The sequence below is a fragment of the Callospermophilus lateralis genome, chromosome 1, assembly GCF_048772815.1.
Source record: "Callospermophilus lateralis isolate mCalLat2 chromosome 1, mCalLat2.hap1, whole genome shotgun sequence".
In the NCBI taxonomy this organism is placed as follows: Eukaryota; Metazoa; Chordata; class Mammalia; order Rodentia; family Sciuridae; genus Callospermophilus; species Callospermophilus lateralis.
The window spans coordinates 5,520,048-5,539,895 of NC_135305.1; the positions used below are offsets into that span (position 1 = coordinate 5,520,048).

Consider the following 19,848-nt stretch of genomic DNA (forward strand, 5'->3'; position numbering starts at 1 on the left):
TGCCTTTTAAATTTTTTAAAATTTTAAATTTTTTTTGTTTGAAATTTTGAGATGGGAGTCACTCTTGCTGAGGGCCTTGCTAAGTTGCTGAAGTTGGCTTTGATACAGGCATGCACCACTGCACTTGGCTCCTTTACTTTTCCCTTGAGCACTTTTAAGTATGTTTTCCATAGTCTGGCTCACGATTTCAGAGGAAAAGCCTGTGGTCTTATTTTTGTCACTCTGTGGATAATGTCTCTGTAACTTTTAAGATTTTTCTGCTCTTACTCTTTTCCAACAATTTTACTATAAACCACTTTGTCATTATCTATTGAGAGAACACAATTTGCAAAATTTATAGTGATTATTTCACTAAATGCTTTATTTTCTCCTTTCCTTACTCCAGCCTCATACCTGTTAGATGTGTTTCTGTTTTCCCACAGGGCCTTGTAGCTATGTTTGTCATTTTTCACTCTGTCTTTAGTTGGGATAGTTTTTTTTTTTTTTAGTGTCTTTAAGGCAAGTGATTTTTTTTTAAAAATTAGATGTTAATCTTTCAATGTAAAAGCTTAATTTAACATTTTTAAAAAGTTTTTTTTTTTTTTAACTTATACGTGACAGTAGATTCTATTTTGATACATTTATACAGACATGGAATATATCTTTTTCTAATTAGGATCCCAGTCTTGTGGATGTGCATGTTAAGATTTGCTGTGGTGTATTCATATATGTATGTACACAGGAAAGTTATGTCAGGTTCACTCGACTGTCTTTTCTTTTTCTATCCCATACCCTTCCCTCCATTCCACTTTGTTCTACTGAACTCCCCCCACCTGTGTGTTAGCTTCCGCATATCAGAGAGAAATTTGACCTCTGTTTTTTTAAATTTTTATTTATTTAGTTATTTTTTTAGAATTGGCTTATTTTACTTAGCATGATAGTGTCCACATTCATCCATTTACTGGCAAATGTCATAAAGTCATTCTTCTTTATGGCTGAGTAATATTCTATTGTGTATATAAACCACATTTTCTTTGTCTATTCATCTGTTGAAGGGCACCTAGGTTGGTTCCACAGCTTAGCCATTGTGAATTCAGCTGGTATAAACATTGATGTGGCCATGTCACTATAGTATGCTGAGTTTAACTTCTTTGGATATACACTGAGGAGTGATATAACTGGATCAAATGATGATTTCATTTCTAGTTTTTTGAGAAATCTCCATATTGCTTTCTAGAGTGGTTACACCAATTTGCAGTCCCACCAGCAATATATGAGTGTACTCTTTTCCCCACATCCTCGCCAACATTTATTGTTTCTATTCTTGATTATTGCCATTCTGAGTGGAGTGAGTTTAAATCTCAGTGTAGTTTTAATGTGCATTTCTCTAATTGCTAGAGATCGACATTATTTTTTGATTTTACTTTCATGAGCTCCATTTTTATTTTTAATAGCTTCCATTTCTCTCATATTCATGTTTTCCTTTATATTCTTGAGCATATAAAATGTGTAATTGCTGCTTTAATGTGCATGCTTCCCCTTTTCTGTCATCTCCTATTGATTGCTGTTTCTGTTCCCTCATTCTCCTGATCATGGCTTACATTTTGGCTTCCTTTCCTATGTCTTGTATGTTTTAAGTGGATGCCCCACATTGTGATTTATTTTGTTGTCTGATGCATTTTTCTACCTGGCTGTTTAATTAGTTGTGAACTATTTTGATCTTTTGAGAGCTGTCTGCTCTTTTAGGGATGGTCTAGACTAGCATTTTGTTCTGAGTCTCCTTTATCCCTGCTCCTAAGGAGTCTTGCTGTACTCTACTGAATGTAGAGGGACATGACTCTGTGAGATGGGACTTTTCATATTATAGTTCTTTTGAAATTATTTTTCCGCTGATAGTTTTTTCTTATTTAGCTTTAGAGGATTTCATATCACACATAATACAGATTGCTGTTCAGATTAAAAAAACACATGGGTGCCCTGATGCAGGTTTCTGCCTGTCCTCTTGAGTACGGCGTCCCACAAATTCTGGCCTCCCTAAGCATCTCTGACTGGTGATTTCTGTATTCTCATTTCAATACAATTTCTCTCTGGGTTCTTCGCGTGCTCTAGTTTGTTTGTAAGTTCAGTGCGTGCAGAAGGTGCATGCAAAAGTAGGGCTTCCCTTGTGTGTTTCCTCTTGTTCAAGGATTCAGTTTTATACCTCTCATTAGCCAGTGTCTAATAACAGTCATTTCTCATGTTTTGTCTGGTTTTGTAACTGGAGGGTGATTTTTTTTGTTTTTTGATACTAAGGATTGAACCCAGGGAGTTAACCACTGAGCCACATCCCCATCCCTATTTTGTATTTTATTTAGAGACAGGGTTTCACTGAGTTGCTTAATGCCTCACTTTTGCTGAGGCTGGCTTTGAACTGGTGATCCTCCTGCCTCAGCCTCCTGAGCTGCTTGGATTACAGGCGTGCGCCACCACACCCAGTGTGAAGGGTGATTTTTTTTTTTTTTTGACCCCTCTTTGAACTCCTATGTTACTTTAAGTAGATGTCTTTTATGTCATTTTAGGAACTCAGTTGTAGAGTGTCAGCTTCTAAGATTACTGTGATACATTGCATTTTGGTAGAAAAATTTCTCAACTAAAGTTGGTGCTATTCTGTTACTTCAGATTTCCTTGTAATACAGTGAAGCAAAGAAGACTAAAATGAAATGGTTAAGAGATAGAAAGGAAAAATAGGAAGAATCCAAAGGGTTAAAATAAATAATTTTCGTGTCATAATTAGACTCAAGACTTTCATTAAAAACGAAAACTGGAAACATTTGAATCAATATAGAAATAAAAATATGTATTTTTCTATTTAATCCTGGAAATTGGCAGTTGGTATGGGTTTGACAAGCATGACCATTGTCTTTTGAATACAGAAGTTAGTGTTTGATCACTCAGAATAGTCACATAATCAGAAGCCAGGGGCAGCAGTCAGGAACACATGAATGAAGTACTAGAGATCTGAAAAGGACATGTTGATAAATTGGTCCACTGGCCAGAAAGAAAAGAATTCTGATAGATTGATGAGTATGATGACAAAACCGGGAGCCAGCAACACAAGAGAAAAAAAAAAAACAAAAATTAAAATAAGAATCCTTCCTGAGGACTAAATAGTGCACTGCAGACAACTGGTGTGTTGATCAAGGTTATAAACTAGATAAAACTAGTCTAAAATAAGCCAGTTGTGTCAAAAAAATAGTCATGTGGTGTGATAATGGAGTGTTAAGCTCAAAACAGATTAGGGTGACTGTCTGCAGGGCTCTGTGAAGAGCCTGCTCAGCCATGCACCTTTCAGTTCTTTAGAAATCACCTGTAATCACCTGTAATTTGGTTGGTGAAGGAGCAACCAAAGGTGCAGTTTCCCTCCATGGAGTCCCTGCAGTTGCTGGCTTTCTGTCCTACTTGGATTGTCTCAGGGGTTTCCAGCCTCTCGGTCCCAAGTCTTCATATTGGTCTGTGGGTACCTCAGCCAAGACATCCTTGCTCCTCTCATACCTTCTTCCACCTGTCAGCTTCCATGCCCATGCCATCTCAGCCCTCTTTCCTTAGAAGAACCTCACAAGTTGTACTGGTGCTGTTCCCTCTATGGCAGTGCTTTCCGCCCAGATGTCCTAGTGATTGGAGAGATACCTTCTACCTCACATCTCCTAGGTTAGATAAAATTCTTATTCATACAGAATTCTATCAACCTGGTGCCTAGTCGCCAGCTTTTGGTGCTTTTCTTTCTTTTTTCTTTTCTTTCTTTCTTTTTTTTTTTTTTTTAAGTTATAGATGGATACAATACCTTTATTCTGTTTATTTATTTTTATGTTGTGCTGAGGATTGAACCCATTGCCTCTCATATGTGCAAGGCAAGTGCTCTGCCACTGAGCCACAATCCCAGCCTGGTGCTTCATTTTCTTGATGTCGTATGTACTTTCTTTGTGACCATGTGTCGTCACTGGAGGACAATTGTGGGGACAGTGACTTGCCTTATCTACTTCTGCTGCCCTTTGGGCAGTTGACACAGGAGTGGTACAGGAGCTCATGATGCTTGTCATATGTGTTGTCTAGATATTTGTTTAAAAGGCTCAAACTGGTTTTATCTATCAGTTTGTGAGTTTGGAATGTTAAATTTCCCTTAATTTTCATTTATCATCTCTTCATTTTTGTGTAAATATTTGCTTTATATAATAATGTGAAGTTCTTTAAGTTATGTATCTGGGTGAATTCACCTTTTTATCATTAAATAAAGCCATTGATGTTTACTATGAAAATTCATATTTATATTTATCCTTTCAAGTTATTTTCTATTAACTGTATATTTTTTTCCTTCTCTTCTGCTTGCAATAGGAATTGATTTAAAAATTTCTCTTGTTCTTTTTTCTTCTTTGTTTTATTAAACTTTTTGTTTAAATCTAAACAGAACTACTTAATAATAATTATTTTCTTTGTTGCCACAAATAATAAAATCATTCTTAGAATGCATTGGCCTTGATCATGCTTTCCTATCTTCCAAGTTTTGTAGTTTCTTAATTTGGTTCTACTTCCTTTCTCTCCACCTCACAGCAAGTTTGAAATGATACTATTTTTACTGTTTCAAATAACATAATTTCATGTTTCTTTATGGCTGAATGAAACTCCATTGCACATATATACCACATTTTCCTTATCCACTCATCAAGTGATAGATAGCCAGGCTGGTTCCATAGTTTTTCTGTTGTGAGTTGTGCTGCTGTAAACATGGATGTGCATGTATCACTGTAGTAATATGACTTTAATTCTCTAAGATAAATACCAAGGAGTGGCATAGCTAGGTCATATATGGTTCTATGCGGAATCTCCATACCGATTTTCCATAGTGGTGGTACTAATGTACAGTCCATCAACAGTGTAACAGTGATCCTTTTTCTCCACATCCTCTCCAGCATTTATTATTGCTTATATTTTTGAGGGCTGCCCTTCAGACTGAAGTGAGATGAAATCTTATATTGTCTTGATTTGCATTTCCCTAGTTGCTAAGGATGTTGAGTAGTCTTTCATATATTTGTTGGCTGCTTCTTTTGAGAATTATCTCTTTGGTTTATTTGTCCATGTATTTATTGCACATATTTCCATCGCCGCCACCACCACCAGGGATTGAACACAGGGGCGCTTAACACTAAATAAATATTTTATTTAGAGACAGGGTCTTGCTAAATTGCTTATGGTCTTGCTAAGTGGCATAGGCTGGCTTTGAACATGAGGTCCTTATGCCTCAGCCTCCTGAGTTGCTGGGATTACAGTTGTGCACCACTGTGCCCAGCTTTTATGTTTTATTTTGAGACTGAATCTCACTAAGCACATAGGGCATCACTAAGTTGCTGAGGTTGGTCTCTAAGTGGAATATTCCTGCTTTAGACTCTTGAATTGCTGGAATTATAGGCATGTGCCACCTGAGCAGCTTGGGTTAGAATTTTGTGTGTGTGTGTTCAGTTTTTTAAGTTCCTCATATGCTGTGGATATTGATCGTCTGTCAGAAGAGTATCTAGCAAAGATACTCTCCCATTCAGTAGATTCTTTGTTTATATTCATATTACCCCCCTCCCTTCTCTCTACTTGGACACTTTACCACTGAGCTACATCCCCAGCCCTTTTTTATGTTTTATTTAGAGACACAGTCTTGCTATAAGTCACTTAGGGCCTGGTTAAGTTGCTGAGGCTGGCTTTAAATTTGCAGTCCTCCTATCTCAGCCTCTAGAGTTGCTGGGATTACTGGTGTGTGCCACTGCATCTGGCTGTCTTCACATTCTTAATTTTTCCCTTTGCTGCATAGAAGCTTTTTAATTTGATGCCCTTCCATTTATTAACTCTTGGCATTATTTCCTGAAAAAAATTTAATCTTTAGTTTTGGACAGTATCTGTTAGGAATTTGATTCAGATAATTCTTTTTTGCACCCCCCACCTTTTGGAGATGACTTTTTGGCAACTTGCAATATTTCAACTAAAACTATTTGGACTTCCAACACTTTAACTTTTAACATATCTCCTTTATGATTAGATTGGTTACCTTTTTAAAATAAGATTTAAGTGGATTTCCTACTTAAACATAACTCTTTGATTTATTTTTTAATATCATTTATCTTTTATTCTTATCATTTTTCATTATTTTCAAATTCTGAGCTCATTTGTATTTTTCTCTTGTTTAAAATTTTTTTCCAGTTGTAGATGGACACACTTTTATTTATTTGTTTATATGTGGTGCTGAAGATCGAACCCAGTGCCTCACATGTAATAGGCAAGTGCTCTAAACTGAGCTAAAACCCAGCCCACTTTTTTTTTCTCTTTAAATAGTAAAATAATGTAAAAGCTGTGAAATTATCTGAATGTTGTTTTGTCAGTTTTCTAAGTTTCTTATTTGTAATATCTTATTCTTTAAATTTCTCTTTTTTTTCTCATTTCTATCCCTTAAGATACTCCAAAATAACTTAAAGATATTAGTTGTTTAATTTTTTTTTAATATTACAATGGGTTACCGAATCTACCTTACCACTGTTGTTACCTTTATTTTATTTCCCTAAAGTGTTTTTAAGTTAAATTTCATAACACTTAAAAAGGTAATGCAATTAGATCATACTCAATTTTTGGAATTTTATTTTCTTTAGTCATTGTGCATCATGGTCTTTTATGTCAGCTTCAAACAAATACAAATGTCTGGGTGTTCCTCATTCACTTGATTAAATGTGTAGCTACAGCCTGATGTATCTACTCTGTCCAGAACCTGTTAAGTTGTTGAAGCTACTGCTATAGACAAAGGAGTCTCCGGAAGGTTATCTGGAAAGAGGAAAGGCCAGAATAGGGATACCTCGGCCAGTTTTAATGACATAGCACACTTACCTGGGTGTGTCCTCACATCCAGCCATAAGGAAGGGCTGAGTTTAGGGGACAAAGTGACCGCAAAGTCTGGTATTTACTGTTTAACATGGTAAAATGCTGGAGAAATGTCCAAATTATTTTATAGACCTTTAAATTGTGATTTATATGGAGTATAACATATAATCCTTAAAATTCATTATTTTTTACTATATGTCTATTTCTTTCTAGGCCTCGAAGTAGAGGAAAAACTACAGTGGATGATGAAGATAGCATGGATGGGCTGGAGACAACAGAAGCAGAAAATATCGTGGAAACAGGTATCACAATTTAATAAGAATGTACATGATAGTATGCATGTGTGCACCTGGCATATGTGTGGAAACGTGGTGTGTTAGCCGTGGTTGATGCACTGCACTTCAGTTCCATTTGTCCCGGTTAGTTTGCTAGCCAGTCACCACGTGGAAAACCCAGTCTACTCCCTCACACCTTTTCCTTGAGACCTGATTTAGTAGGAATTATTTTATATTTATGGATAACTGTTTATCAAAGTAAAATTAAAACTGCAAGAAGCAGTAACTCAGGCCATTATTATGCTAGCTCACAGGATATTTCTTGCTTGTGAACCATTAAATATTTGTTTAGAGCTTGTTTTGTTAAAATGTATATAGAGAGAAAGTGTTTCACTAGCGAATGATAGTATGAAATACCAAGTTGAACAAATGGTTTCTGGTCTGCAGAACCTTTGGGTGTCCTAAGTTAGCTAACATGTATTGTACACCTGCAAAATGTGGGTAGAGTAGGTTGCCCAGAGTGGTTTCCAGAATTTACAGGAGATTGGTGTTACGTGGTCAAAGGGATCAGGCTTCATACTGTATGTAGAGGATATCTGTGGTAGGTAGTCCGTCGTTGGCCTTGTTTTCTATAGTTGTTGGATAGAATTTGGATGTAGTATCAGGCTTCATCTCTGAAGTTGAATATCATCCTGATGCTTATTGAATGTCTTTTGTTTTTATAGAAGAGTTTAAAATTGCATTATATTTTAAAATATAATTTTCTAGAAAATGCCTTATGGTTGTCAAATGTGTTATTATATAGTTTTTTTTTTTTTGAAATCTTTCAAGTAGTATTTGCAGTTTCCATCCCTCTTCTGACTAGGGCCTAGGTAGGTAGAATGACAAAATAAAGCTTGAAAGTTCTGAGTTTTAAATTTACCCTTTTTGCTCATTATCACACTACTGCAAACTTGAATTTATGTAAATAGCATTAGTTCTTTTTTCATATAATTTTTTCTGTAGTTCACTGTTAGTAATGAAGAGTCCTTTCGAAGCTTTAAATAATATTTTCATTATGATTACTGGCAAATTAAAACAATGCTACCAGAGTGTGTTGCGCTTATCCACATTCTTGCTGGGCTCTCTCACTCACTAGCAGAAGGTTAGCACCTGCCTTTCTGTTTTACTCTTCTGTGCTTCTCTGGTTGTCATTTTTGATAATCTGTTCAATACCCCATCCTTTCAGCTTCCTGATTTCCTCAGAAATCCTGCTCTTCATTCCCCTTCAGCTGCTCATTCTTATGGTCATATATTAGCTTTCTTATTGTACCAGCCACTGAGACAATTGCTATTTCATTTCCAAAATCAGCTCTGCTGTCCTACTCCCTGGCTGCTTCTTTTTCCAGGTCGCTTTTCTTCTAATGCCTCATTGGTCTTACCAGTGGGCTTGTTGCTCTCCTTTCTGGCTGGATTCTGTGACTCATCATTGTGGTCATTGTCTTCTAGCAGCCCAGATTGTGCATTCTAGTAGCTGAACATAGCTGTAGAGAAAGGCATAATCTTGCCAACTGATTTCATTTTAAATTTGTGACCTCAAATCAAATTGGTGATGACTGGTGCCTTCCTTTCATTTTTTTTTATTAGCTGTTCAAAACATTACAAAGTTCTTGACATATCATATTTCATACATTTGATTCAAGCAGATTATGAACTCCCATTTTTACCCTATATACATAATGCAGATTCACATCGGTTACACATCTACTTTTTTACCTACTGCCATACTCTTCCTTTCATTTTGTATACTTAAAAATTTCCTCTCCCATTTATCGAAAATTATTATTTCACCACCATCTCTTTTCAGATTTCTAATACTTCCTCCCAGTTTTCAATCTTTAGCTGATGATCGTGCTTATTTTAGTGAAAAAAAAAATTTTTTTTTTTTTTTTTACACTCACCCATCAAATCTGCTTTCCTACTTGCATTTTTTTTGTCCATCTGGTAAAATGGAATGAAAAGTCTCTGTGGTTGTTTGAGGCTAAGTCCTTTACTTGTGTCCTGAATTCTATCTCCTTTCCCCTTTTGTGGATTTGGGGTCTGCAGTTTTCTTTGCTTTCCTATGTCAGGGGTTTTTACAACTCAAAAAATCATTTCTTAGCTGCAGAATGTGTTGCAGAATCATCCCTTTCAAACACAAACAATCTCTATGCATCACTCATCCCCTCTTAGCGACTGTACATGAGGTTCTTTACTCATCTTTATAGCAGAAGTCCTTGGCAGATGTCTTTATGAAACCCTTGAAAAAGTTGTCATACGGTGGCCACTGTTTTTTTTTTTGGTGATATTGGGGATTGAACCCAGGGATACTTTACTACCGAGCTATATCCCCAGCCCTTTTTAGTTTTTGTTTTGAGGCAGGGTTTCACTAAGTTGCCTAGGCAGGCCTTGAACTTGTGACCCTTCTGCCTCAGCCTCCTGAGTTACTGTAATTACAGGTGTGTATCATTGCACCCGGCTGGTTACTACTTTTTTGGGGGGGCGGGAGGGAGACCAGGGATTGAACTCGGCGACACTTGACCACTGGGCCACATCCCTAGCCCTATTTTGTACTTTATTTAGAGACAGGGTTTCACTGTGAGTTGCTTAGCACCTTGCTTTTGCTGAGGCTGGCTTTGAATTTGTTATCCTCCTGCCCCAGCTTCTTGAGCCACTGGGATTGTAGACGTGCACCACCATGCCCAGCTGCTACTTATTTTTGACTATTTTCTCACGAACTTACTCAGATGAGGCTTTCTTCCTTTTTTTTTGCAAAGATGTTCTTGTCAAGTCACCAGTAATCTCATATTGCCCAAACCAGCTTTTAGTCTTCATCCTTCTTAACCATTCGTTGTCTTCTCACACAGCTAACCACTCTTGGGAGTGAACTTATACTTGGCTTACAGGACTGCAGATCTCTCTCTCTCTTTTTTTAAACTCAGTGATTTCTCTTCATTCTGTTCTTCTCATTTTGTACATCAAGTGGTCTTTCTCAGTTTCATGGCTTTAAATATTACCTGTGTGCTGATGACTCTAAAAATCACAGTAGTGACTTTTAAAAAATTATTTTTAACTGATAATAAAACATAAAAGTTGACATATTAATGGAGACGACTACCAGTTTTTTTTTTTCCTTGCCTTTACCATGAACTGTTATCTTCAGCTTGTTTGTTAGCACCTCTTCTTAGATGTTTGAAGAGGATCTAAACTTTATGTGTGACCTTTATAGAGCTTCTTTTTGGGGGATGTATTGAGGATGGAACTCAGGGGCACTCAACCCCTAAGTCACACCCCCAACCCTGTTTTGTATTTTATTTAGAGACAGGGTCTCACTGAGTTGCTTAGCTGCTTATTGTTAACTCTGAAACCTCTTCCCGTGTTTCTACGTGAGCCATGCTACCATATATGGTTCAGTCTGAAACATGGAGTGTTTTTTTTTTTTAAATATATATTTTATGTGGTGCTGAGGATCAAACCCAGTGCCTCACAAATGCTAAGCAAGTGCTTTACTACTAAGCTACAACCCTAGCTCTGGAGTCTCATTTTGGGAGTGTGGGTATGAAGGACTGAACTCAGGAGCACTTAGCCACATCCTCAGCCCTTTTTAAAAATTTTGAGTCATGGTCTCGCTAAGTTATGCTGGGGGTGGCTTTGAACTTGCAATCCTCCTACCTCAGCCTCCTGGAACCACAGGAATTACAGGTATGTGCCACCCTGACTGGCTATTTTTATTTTTTTTGTGGTGCTGGGGTTTGAACCCAGGGCCTTGTGCATGTGAGGCAAGCACTCTACCAACTGAGCTATATCGTCAGCCCTATTTTTATTTTTTAATTAATTAATTAGTGACAGGGTCTCACCAAGACTCTGGCTGGAGTCTTCCTTGATTTATCTTTCTGGGACTTTTTTGGTCTTCGCCTTCTTGGTGTTTCTTGAGCTCAGATACTTCCTTCTCCTCCTCTGCCTGTCATTGTACAGCTGGTCACCACCACCCTTGCTCCTCTGGACTGCTGCAGTGGACTCCACATAGTGTCTTCATTGGCCTTGCTACTTTTCCTCTCACTCCATTCTTGTCTGTTTTCCATAAGAGCCTTTTACTTCATCTGCCTACCATCCAAAGCCTCCAGGAGTAATTAGAACACAATCTAAAGTCTGCACCATGAACTTCAAGCTCTTCTGCCCTCACCTGGGCTACCTTTCCCACACCATCTTCTGTTTCCTTTGCTCCCTGGGCTCTAGCCTTGTGACCTCCTTTTCCTTCCTGGAGTTTGGCATGCTTCTTTCCAAGGCATTTGTGTATTTTGTTTTCTTGGAATACCCCCCACCCCCCAGCTTATTTCTTTACTTCAGTCAGTTTTCTGCTCAGTTGTTGTGTTTCCAGAGAGGTCTTTTCTTACCAACTTGTCTAAAAAGCAGCACTAATCTGGGCATGGTGGTACATACCTGTAATGCCAGTGACTTTGGTGGCTGAAGCAGGAGGATCTCAAGTTTGAAGCCAGTCTTAGCAACTTAGTGAGGCTCTACTTTTGAAGAATAAAGCACTCAGTGGTAGAGCATCCCTGGGTTCAGTCTCTGGCATCCCCCATTAAAGTGATGAGGACAAAACCCCCAGTACTTGCTACTCTCTGATCTCTTCTGCTATACTTCTGTTCCTGGTATTTAAGAAATATGATATCATGTTCCATGTTTATTTATTCTGTGCCTTGCACAGTGTATGAGTGCTGTGAGGTCAGTACTTCCAGGCCCACAGTAGGCCTTCACTTTACTAACTGGAGCAATATCATCTTCTTAGGCTTTTGCATTTTCTAAGCTACCTACTGTTTTGGAATGTTGTCACAAAAGTAAATTTTTGACATTTAATTTTTTTCTTAAGAGTACAATAGCAGGCCCCACAAATGAATTGTTTTCTTATTTTGTCTCCATGTGAGGTCAAGACTGAAGTATAGAGAAAGGAGCAGGAGGGTACTTTAAAAATTTTTTTTATTTTATCCTCGTCTTTTATACTGAAGTTAAGCCAGGGCCTGTGTATTAGTGTATTAGCTCTGTGTCTGTCAGTGGAAAGGCCTTCATTTAGTTCTTTCAGTGGACACACATAGGTCAAGGAGAATAGGGAAGGAGGGTGGGAAGAACAGCCATTAAACCAACAGCCTACAAGTGAACCCAGGCAAAAAGAAAAGTTCTATAAATGTCTAGTTAATTTAAACATAAATTCAAGTCTGGTGCAAGGTTCTAACCTCTCCATGTGTGTCTCAGGATTCAAAAGCTTATTGAAGGGTTCTTTTACCAATGTAAAATCCATGCCTTGACACACTCACTCAATAATTTGTAATGTAATAATTTCATAATGTAAGAGTATTAATTAAAATGAGCATTTTATCATGGTTGATGGATAGGATTGAGGAATCCACAAGTGGCCATTACTATTGCTCTCATCTTTGTTATAGAAATAACCTTCCTTCTCGTAATTTTGGATTGTTGCATCTAGGTTTTTTCCTCCCTCCCTCCCTTCCTTCCTTCCTTCCTTCCTTCCTTCCTTCCTTGTATTATAGCTTAGTATTCCTTTTGCTGTTTCCATACATTTTGGGATGTTGTGTTTTCATTTCCTATTTGTTTCAAGAAATTTTAAAATCTTCCTCTTGATTTGTTCATTGATCATTCAAGAGTATGTTGTTTAATTTCCATGTATTCATACAATTTTGAAGTTCCTCTTGCTGTTGATTTCAAGTTTTATTACACTGTGGTAAAAGAGGATATATGCTATAACTTTAATAAATTTTTGATTTTCTGAGATCTGTTTTGAAGCCTCACATATGGTCTATCCTGGAGGATGTTCAATGTGCTGATGAGAAGAATGTTATTTTCTGTAGCTGTTGAATGGCACTTTCTGTACATGTCTGTTGCGTGCATTTGGGTTGTAATATGATTTACCTCTGATGTTTTTTTGTTGATGATTATTTTTGGGAGGTCTGGATGATTTATCCATTGATGAAAGTGGAGCATTGAAGTCTCCAACTATTATTGTTGTAGAGTCTATCTGTCCTTTTAGATTAACAATGTTTGCTTTACATAATTGGGTACTTCAGCATTAGGTTCATAAGCATTATAAATTATTATTTATTCTTGTTGAATTGATCCCTTTTCGTTATCATAGTGACCTTCTTTGTCCTTTTTTTTTTTTTTTTTTAAACCAGGTTTTGGATTGGTCTGTTTTATTTGATACAAGTATAGTCACTTCTGCTTACTCTTGGTTTCCATTTGCAAAGTCTGTGTGCGTCTGTAAGTTGGGAGGGTGAGTTTCTTGTAGTCAGTACATTATTGGGTATTGCTTTTTTAATCCATTTGGCTAGTCTTTATCTTTTATGAAATTGGGAAAAATCATCTTTTTTGTGTGTGCTGGGTATTGAACCCAGGCCCTTGTGCATGTGAGGCAAGCACTCTACCAACTGAGCTATATCCCCAGCGGGAAAATAATCTTTTGAATTCAAGTTTATTATTGATATGAAAGCACACTCATCATTCTGTTAATTTTTTTTCTTTGGTGGTTTTTGTATGTACTTTCTTCTTTCGTTCCTCCTGCATACCTTTGTGGTTTTATGGATTAACAGGGGAAGCTGCTTCTAGTTCTCTTGTGTAACTGTACTATTGAGTTTTGTACAGTTGTGCACTTTTGTGATAGCAGTTATCATCCATGTCTCATGTAGGACTTCCTTACCTGAGCACATCTGTGGGGCTGGTCTGGTGGTAATGAATTCCTTCAGTTTTTGCTTGTCACGCAAAGTCTTTATTTTTCTTTCATTTCTGAAACATGGCTTTGGGTTTAGGACTTTTAGCTGGCAATTTTTTTCTTGCAGGACATTGAATGTTTCATTCTATTCTCTCCTGGTCTGTGAGATTTCTGCTGAGAATGTATTTTTTAGAGTTGTTTTAAATTCACAGTACAGTTGTGGGAGATGTGATAGATTTTTTCCCATATACCTTCTAACCCCACACAGGCATGATCTTTTCCATTGTCAACATCCTATTCCAGAATGGTGTAACTGTCATCTAAAGTCCATAGTTTAAAAAAAGCCCATCCTTTGTGTTGTACATACTGTGGGTTTGGGCAAACATATATTGACATGTACCATTATGTATCATAGAGAGTAGTTTCACTACCATGAAAGTCGTCTGTGCTTTACCTAGTCATCCTTACCTCCCCACACTCTCTGGCACCATCCATTCTTTTTGTTTCTACATAATTTTCCTTTTCCAGAATGTCGAATAGTTGTAACCTTTTCAGATCAGCTTTTTTCAGTTAGTGGTAGGAATTTATGTTTATTCCATGTATTCATATCTTGATAGGTTGTTTTTTTGAACACTGAATATTGTTCCAGAGTTTGGTTATACCAAGTCTATTTTTCACCCATTCACCTACTAGAGGGCCCCTTGATTATTGGCAATTGTGAATAAAGCTGCTATTATGACTGTGTCCAGATGTTTGTATGGACATGTTTCCAGCCTATTTGAGTAAATACCAAGCAACATGATTGCTAGATTGTTAAGAGTATGTTGTAAGCACCCCCTCATTCAAATCTAGACCTTCAGCATGCTAGGCAAGTGCTCTACCAGAGAGCTATATCCTAGGCCAGAATAGTTTTGTAAGAAACCGTTAAATTGGTTGCATTCTCGGCTGTATAATGTAGCATAGAAATATCTTTATTTACTGTTAATCTATATGTGTCTTTATATTTAAAATGGGTTTCTTGTGGACAGTATGTAGTACGTAGGTGGGTCTTGTTTTTGGATCTACTCTGACAAGTCTCTTTCATTTTTAAATATTTTTTAATTTTAGATAAACACAATACCTTTATTTTATTGATTGATTGATTTTTTTTTTTTTTTTTTTATGTGGGGCTGGGTATCAAACTCGGTGCCTCACATGTACTAGGCAAGTGTTCTACCACTGAGCTACAACCCTAGCCCAATCTGTCTTTTAATTGGTATATTTAGACTGTTGACATTCATGGCATTTTTTTCTTCCTTCCTTTATTACTGGGGAGTGAACCCAGGGCCTCCTGCATGCTAAGCAAGTGCTCTACTGTTGAGCTCTATGTGGTAGAGGGCCTTATTTGTTTTTAGTTGTAGATGAAAACAATGCCATTATTTTATTTATTTATTTTATGTTGTGCTGAGGGTGGAACCCAGTGCCTCATATGAAGGAGGCAAGTGCTCCACCATTGAGCTACAGCCCCAGCCCATGGTGTCCTGTTTATTTTAAGACAGGATTTTCATAAGTTGCCCAGGTTGTCCTTGAACTTTTGATTCTCCTGCCTTAGCTTTCCAAGTAGCTGGGATTACAATTGTGTGCCACTATGCCTGGATTCAAAGTAATTCTTGATCGAGTAAAATTAATAGCTCCCATATCTATTATTGTTTTACATTTGTCACCCTGTTGTTTGTTCCTAATTTTGTCTTCCACTGTTGGCCACCTTTGTGATTTTAATTGAGCACTTTCTATGATTCTGGTTTCTCTCCTTAGAATATATCAGTTTAACCTTTTTTAGTCTTTGTTTTGGAGTGTGTAATATATAATCACAGCTGAGTCAAATCTGCTGCCTATGTACTATATTTACTAACTATATTTACATAAAAAAAAAGAATTTGGGTGAGCTAGTTGTAATCAATTGACCAGATTATAAGTAATGGTCAATAAAAACCAAGTTAATATCTATACATTAGAATAAGTCTTGGGCAAGGGATGTGGCTCAGTGGTAGTAGTGTGCTTGCCTAGCATGCACAAGGCCTGGGGCTCCATCCCCCACACAACACACACACACACAGAGTACAAGAATGTCTCACAAATGATATTAGTATTAACACAGTAAAACTGTTTACTTATTTAATTTAAATAATAATTTAATAAGTAAAAGCTAACTTATTTATCAAGACTACCATTTGTTAACTTTATAGGCTTTTCTACTAATGGCATCTAGTTATATGTATTAGTCAACTTTATCACTGTGACAAAATACCTGAGATAATTGACTTATAAGGAGGAGAGGTTTATTTCACTGCTTAGTTTCAGTTTGCCATTGCTCAGTCTCATTGCCTTTGAGTCTGTGTTGGGAATGGGTGTGTTTTAGTTCAGCCATTGTGAACAAACAAACAAACAACAAAACAAATGAAAACCCCCCCCACAAAACCTCATGAGCAATTTTAGAAGAAGAGAAATTTATATGGGCTCAGGGTTTCAGAAGTGCACAGAAGGCGGGCTCCATTGCTCTGTTTTGGAGGTGAAGCAGAGCATCATGGTGGAAGAGTGTGGAGGAAATCAGCTCAGGACATGGTTACCAGGAAGCAGAGAGAGAGAGAGATAGAGACAGACAGACAAACAGACAGACAGACAGACACACACACACACACACACACACACACACACACACACCTGACTCACCAGGGACAAAAATAAAAATCCCAAAGGCATGCCTCCAGTGATTCACCTCCTCCTAGCACACCTTACCTGCCTGCAGCCACCACCCAGTTAATCCATTCAAGGGAATTAATGCACTGATTAAGTTAAGGCGCTCGCAACCCAATTACTTCATCTCAGCTTTCTTGCGTTGTCCTTGTATGAGCTTTTGGGAGACACTTCATATTTAAACCATAACAGCATGACAAAGGAGTTCCATTCACCTCAGGGTGTATAGAAGCAAAAAAAGAGCAAGAAAGAATAAGGGACCAGCATCCCAATATTCCCTCAGCGGCATGCCCCCTGACAATTTACCATCTTTCCACTAAAGGTTTGGTCACCTTCCAGTTGGGCCATGGACTGGACACCTAGGCCTGCGGAAAACATTGAGGAGGCAAACTGTGGCACCATACACCTTGAATTACGTGTTAAGATCTGGATTGTCTTCAGGCCCAGTTTGTGTTTATTTTTGGCTGCTGCTTGTCTAGTGATTATTAGTTCTTACATGGTAGTGATGCTCCACCCTTAGTGTTTACCTGGGGTAGACAGATATGGTAGGAGTTGCTGCTTTGTCAGCACGCTTTGGACGAAGCATGTAGAATTGGAGTGCTCAAGTCATATGTGACTAGTTCAGTTCTGTTTTGGTTCAGCAGTGATTTAATGAATGTTTGTATGCATTATGCTTAATATACAAGCTTGTATAAAACCCTATATATGCCTTTGTTTACAATAATAGAAATTTCAGTGATATAATTATTTTAAAATGTAGACACCCCAAATCATTACACATTTTATTTATTTTTTTTTTTAGAATTTTTTTTTTTAATATTTATTTTTCAGTTCTCGGCGGACACAGCATCTTTGTTTGTATGTGGTGCTGAGGATCGAACCCGGGCCGCAGGCATGCCAGGCAAGCGCGCTACTGCTTGAGCCACATCCCCAGCCCCATTCATTACACATTTTAAAAGTGCAGTTGTTAATTGGCACCAGGTTGTGGTAGCATGTGCACAGAGAGGCTTGGTTATGTAGCTTATAAATTTAACTTGTATTTTCCTACCTTGTTTAGATATGAAAGTTTACAATGGACTTTTATCTTTTTGCATCATTTAAAAAATCTTGGTACTTTCCCCTACTAACTGTTAGAGTGTGTTTTTTTATACATGGTCACGGTACATGAATAGTGGTGCTGTCCTGTTGAATAGTTCTCACTCTCTGCCTTCTGTATACATGTTGAAATTACATTTTCTAGTCCTCTTGTGGGGCCATATCATTACTCATGCCCAGTGAGCTGTGGTTGAGAGTCAGGTCACTTGTGGACTGGAGCAAAACATTCCCAAGCTGTTTTTATTTCATCAGTGTTTGCGTTAGTGGCTTTCTTTTTATGTTTGGTCCTTAGACGAGGAGATGCTGGAGCAGAAACATATTCGTAAGAATTTGGAGTTGATTAGTTATAGTATGCCATTTGCAGACAAGATTACAACAAAATTTTCAGTTATTTATTGCTTCATAGCAAGTCACCAGAAAATATAATGGCTCAAAACAATAGACATGTCCTATGATTTTTGTGAGTCAGGAATTCAGGTGGGTGTTCCTGGGCAACTCAGCTCTCTGCTAACATCAGTTAGTGTCAGTTATTGCTAGTCAGTTGATGCCTGGGCTTGTTTAGAGAATTCAGGACAATTATATTGGTTGATACATATATATTTTTAGGCCAAAAAAAAAAAAGTGTCAGAAGAAGATCAATATTGATACAAATAACCATTATTTAAGGTGAAGATGTATGGTGAAATATGTTTTTTATTTTTGCTTCATTTATTTATTGCAAAAAAATCCACTAAAAACACATTAAAAAAAAAGTATAAGTTAACTAAAGGAAATATTGGCAACAACTAAATAAATCATCCAGAGTACAGTTGATATCTAAAATCACAATTTTAATTAATATTAATGTATTTTGGGGTTTTCATAAGTTTTGGAATTTAATTTTAAGCCTTTTGTGCTTGCCTTAAAGAAATCACGTTAGCAAACATGGTGATAATATATATTTATTAGAATTTATGGATCTGTGATTAAGGAGAAGAAGTTACCTATAAAGTGTTAACTCTCAAAGAAAACAAGTCTCACATTTTTGTGTCTTTACTTTTAGATGTTTATATATTATTCTGTTAAAGCAGTGACCACGTTCATATTAATCAGTGTCAGCATTTTCAGGAATTTAGTAAATAAAGATACGATGAATAAAAAGTCTGCCCTTTCTAACCAGCGCATGTTGTAGATGTAGAGGAAATACTAGATAAGACACCTCTTGACAGCAGAACTCTCGTAGGACAGACTTCTTCTGACCGTTTCTGTTCAAAAGGAGAGTACATGATTGAACAGTTTATCAGTTACGTTTTCTTCTGCAGTTTTCATGTAAAGGGAGCATGAACAGTTATTTTTTTTAACTTTTTTTTTTAACATTTATTTTTTAGGTGTAGATGGACACAACACAATGCCTTTATTTTTATGTGGTGCTGAGGATCGAACCCAGGTCCTGCCGTGCTAGGCGAGCGCTGTACTGCTGAGCCACAATCCCAGCCCCATGAACAGTTTTAAGTGCTGTGGAGGTGAAGGAAGTCGAGAGAGGAAAATAATTTTTCCTTTATTTAGTAGTGTACCAGAGCATACAGGAAGGCATGCATTTTTCTTGGGTAACTAGCAGTTAATGAATGCTAGTGTTGATTAATGTAATTACCAAATATTAGTTTTTAAAAATTTTATAATTATGTGTGTTTACATAAATAGGATCTATGTTTGGGATGATTGATTAATTAAACAATTATTGAACATGAATCAGATTTTATGACAATCTCTGGTTTATAAACAAGCATAGTGTCTTTCCAAAGGTAAATACAGGGGACTCTTCACCTCCTCTGTGCCCTTATCCCTCTGGCAGTCCATGTACCTCTCAATAAATAACGTTTTTAAGTGAATAAAATAAGATACATTGGATTATGCAGATATCCCCTTAAATTATAAAATCAGTGAATTTAATAACAACTATAATTTTGGCATACTTATATGGGAAATGGTATTTGGGATATTTATAACATTTGAATTCAATAAGAAAATATCTATGGCACTACTAATGACTGAGAAATGGGTGTTGCCAGTGATACTACTTGTTGCTTGTAGTCACTCGATAATTTCTTAGAATTCTAAATTTTGCAGGTTAGTATAAAAATTGAGGTGAGTAAAAAGTACAGA

General features: G+C 37.0%; 1 protein-coding gene across 13 annotated transcripts in view; it reads left to right on the forward strand.

The window, feature by feature from the left end:
* The window catches only part of Kmt2c (lysine methyltransferase 2C), a 266,290-nt gene that overhangs the window by 66,254 nt on the left and 180,188 nt on the right, over positions 1-19,848 (forward strand). For all 13 annotated transcript variants that reach the window (XM_076831496.2, XM_076831532.2, XM_076831540.2 and 10 more), the window contains one exon: positions 7,078-7,166. In XM_076831496.2, coding sequence (XP_076687611.2) covers positions 7,078-7,166 — 89 coding nt within the window. The remainder of the gene's footprint in view (positions 1-7,077; positions 7,167-19,848) is intronic.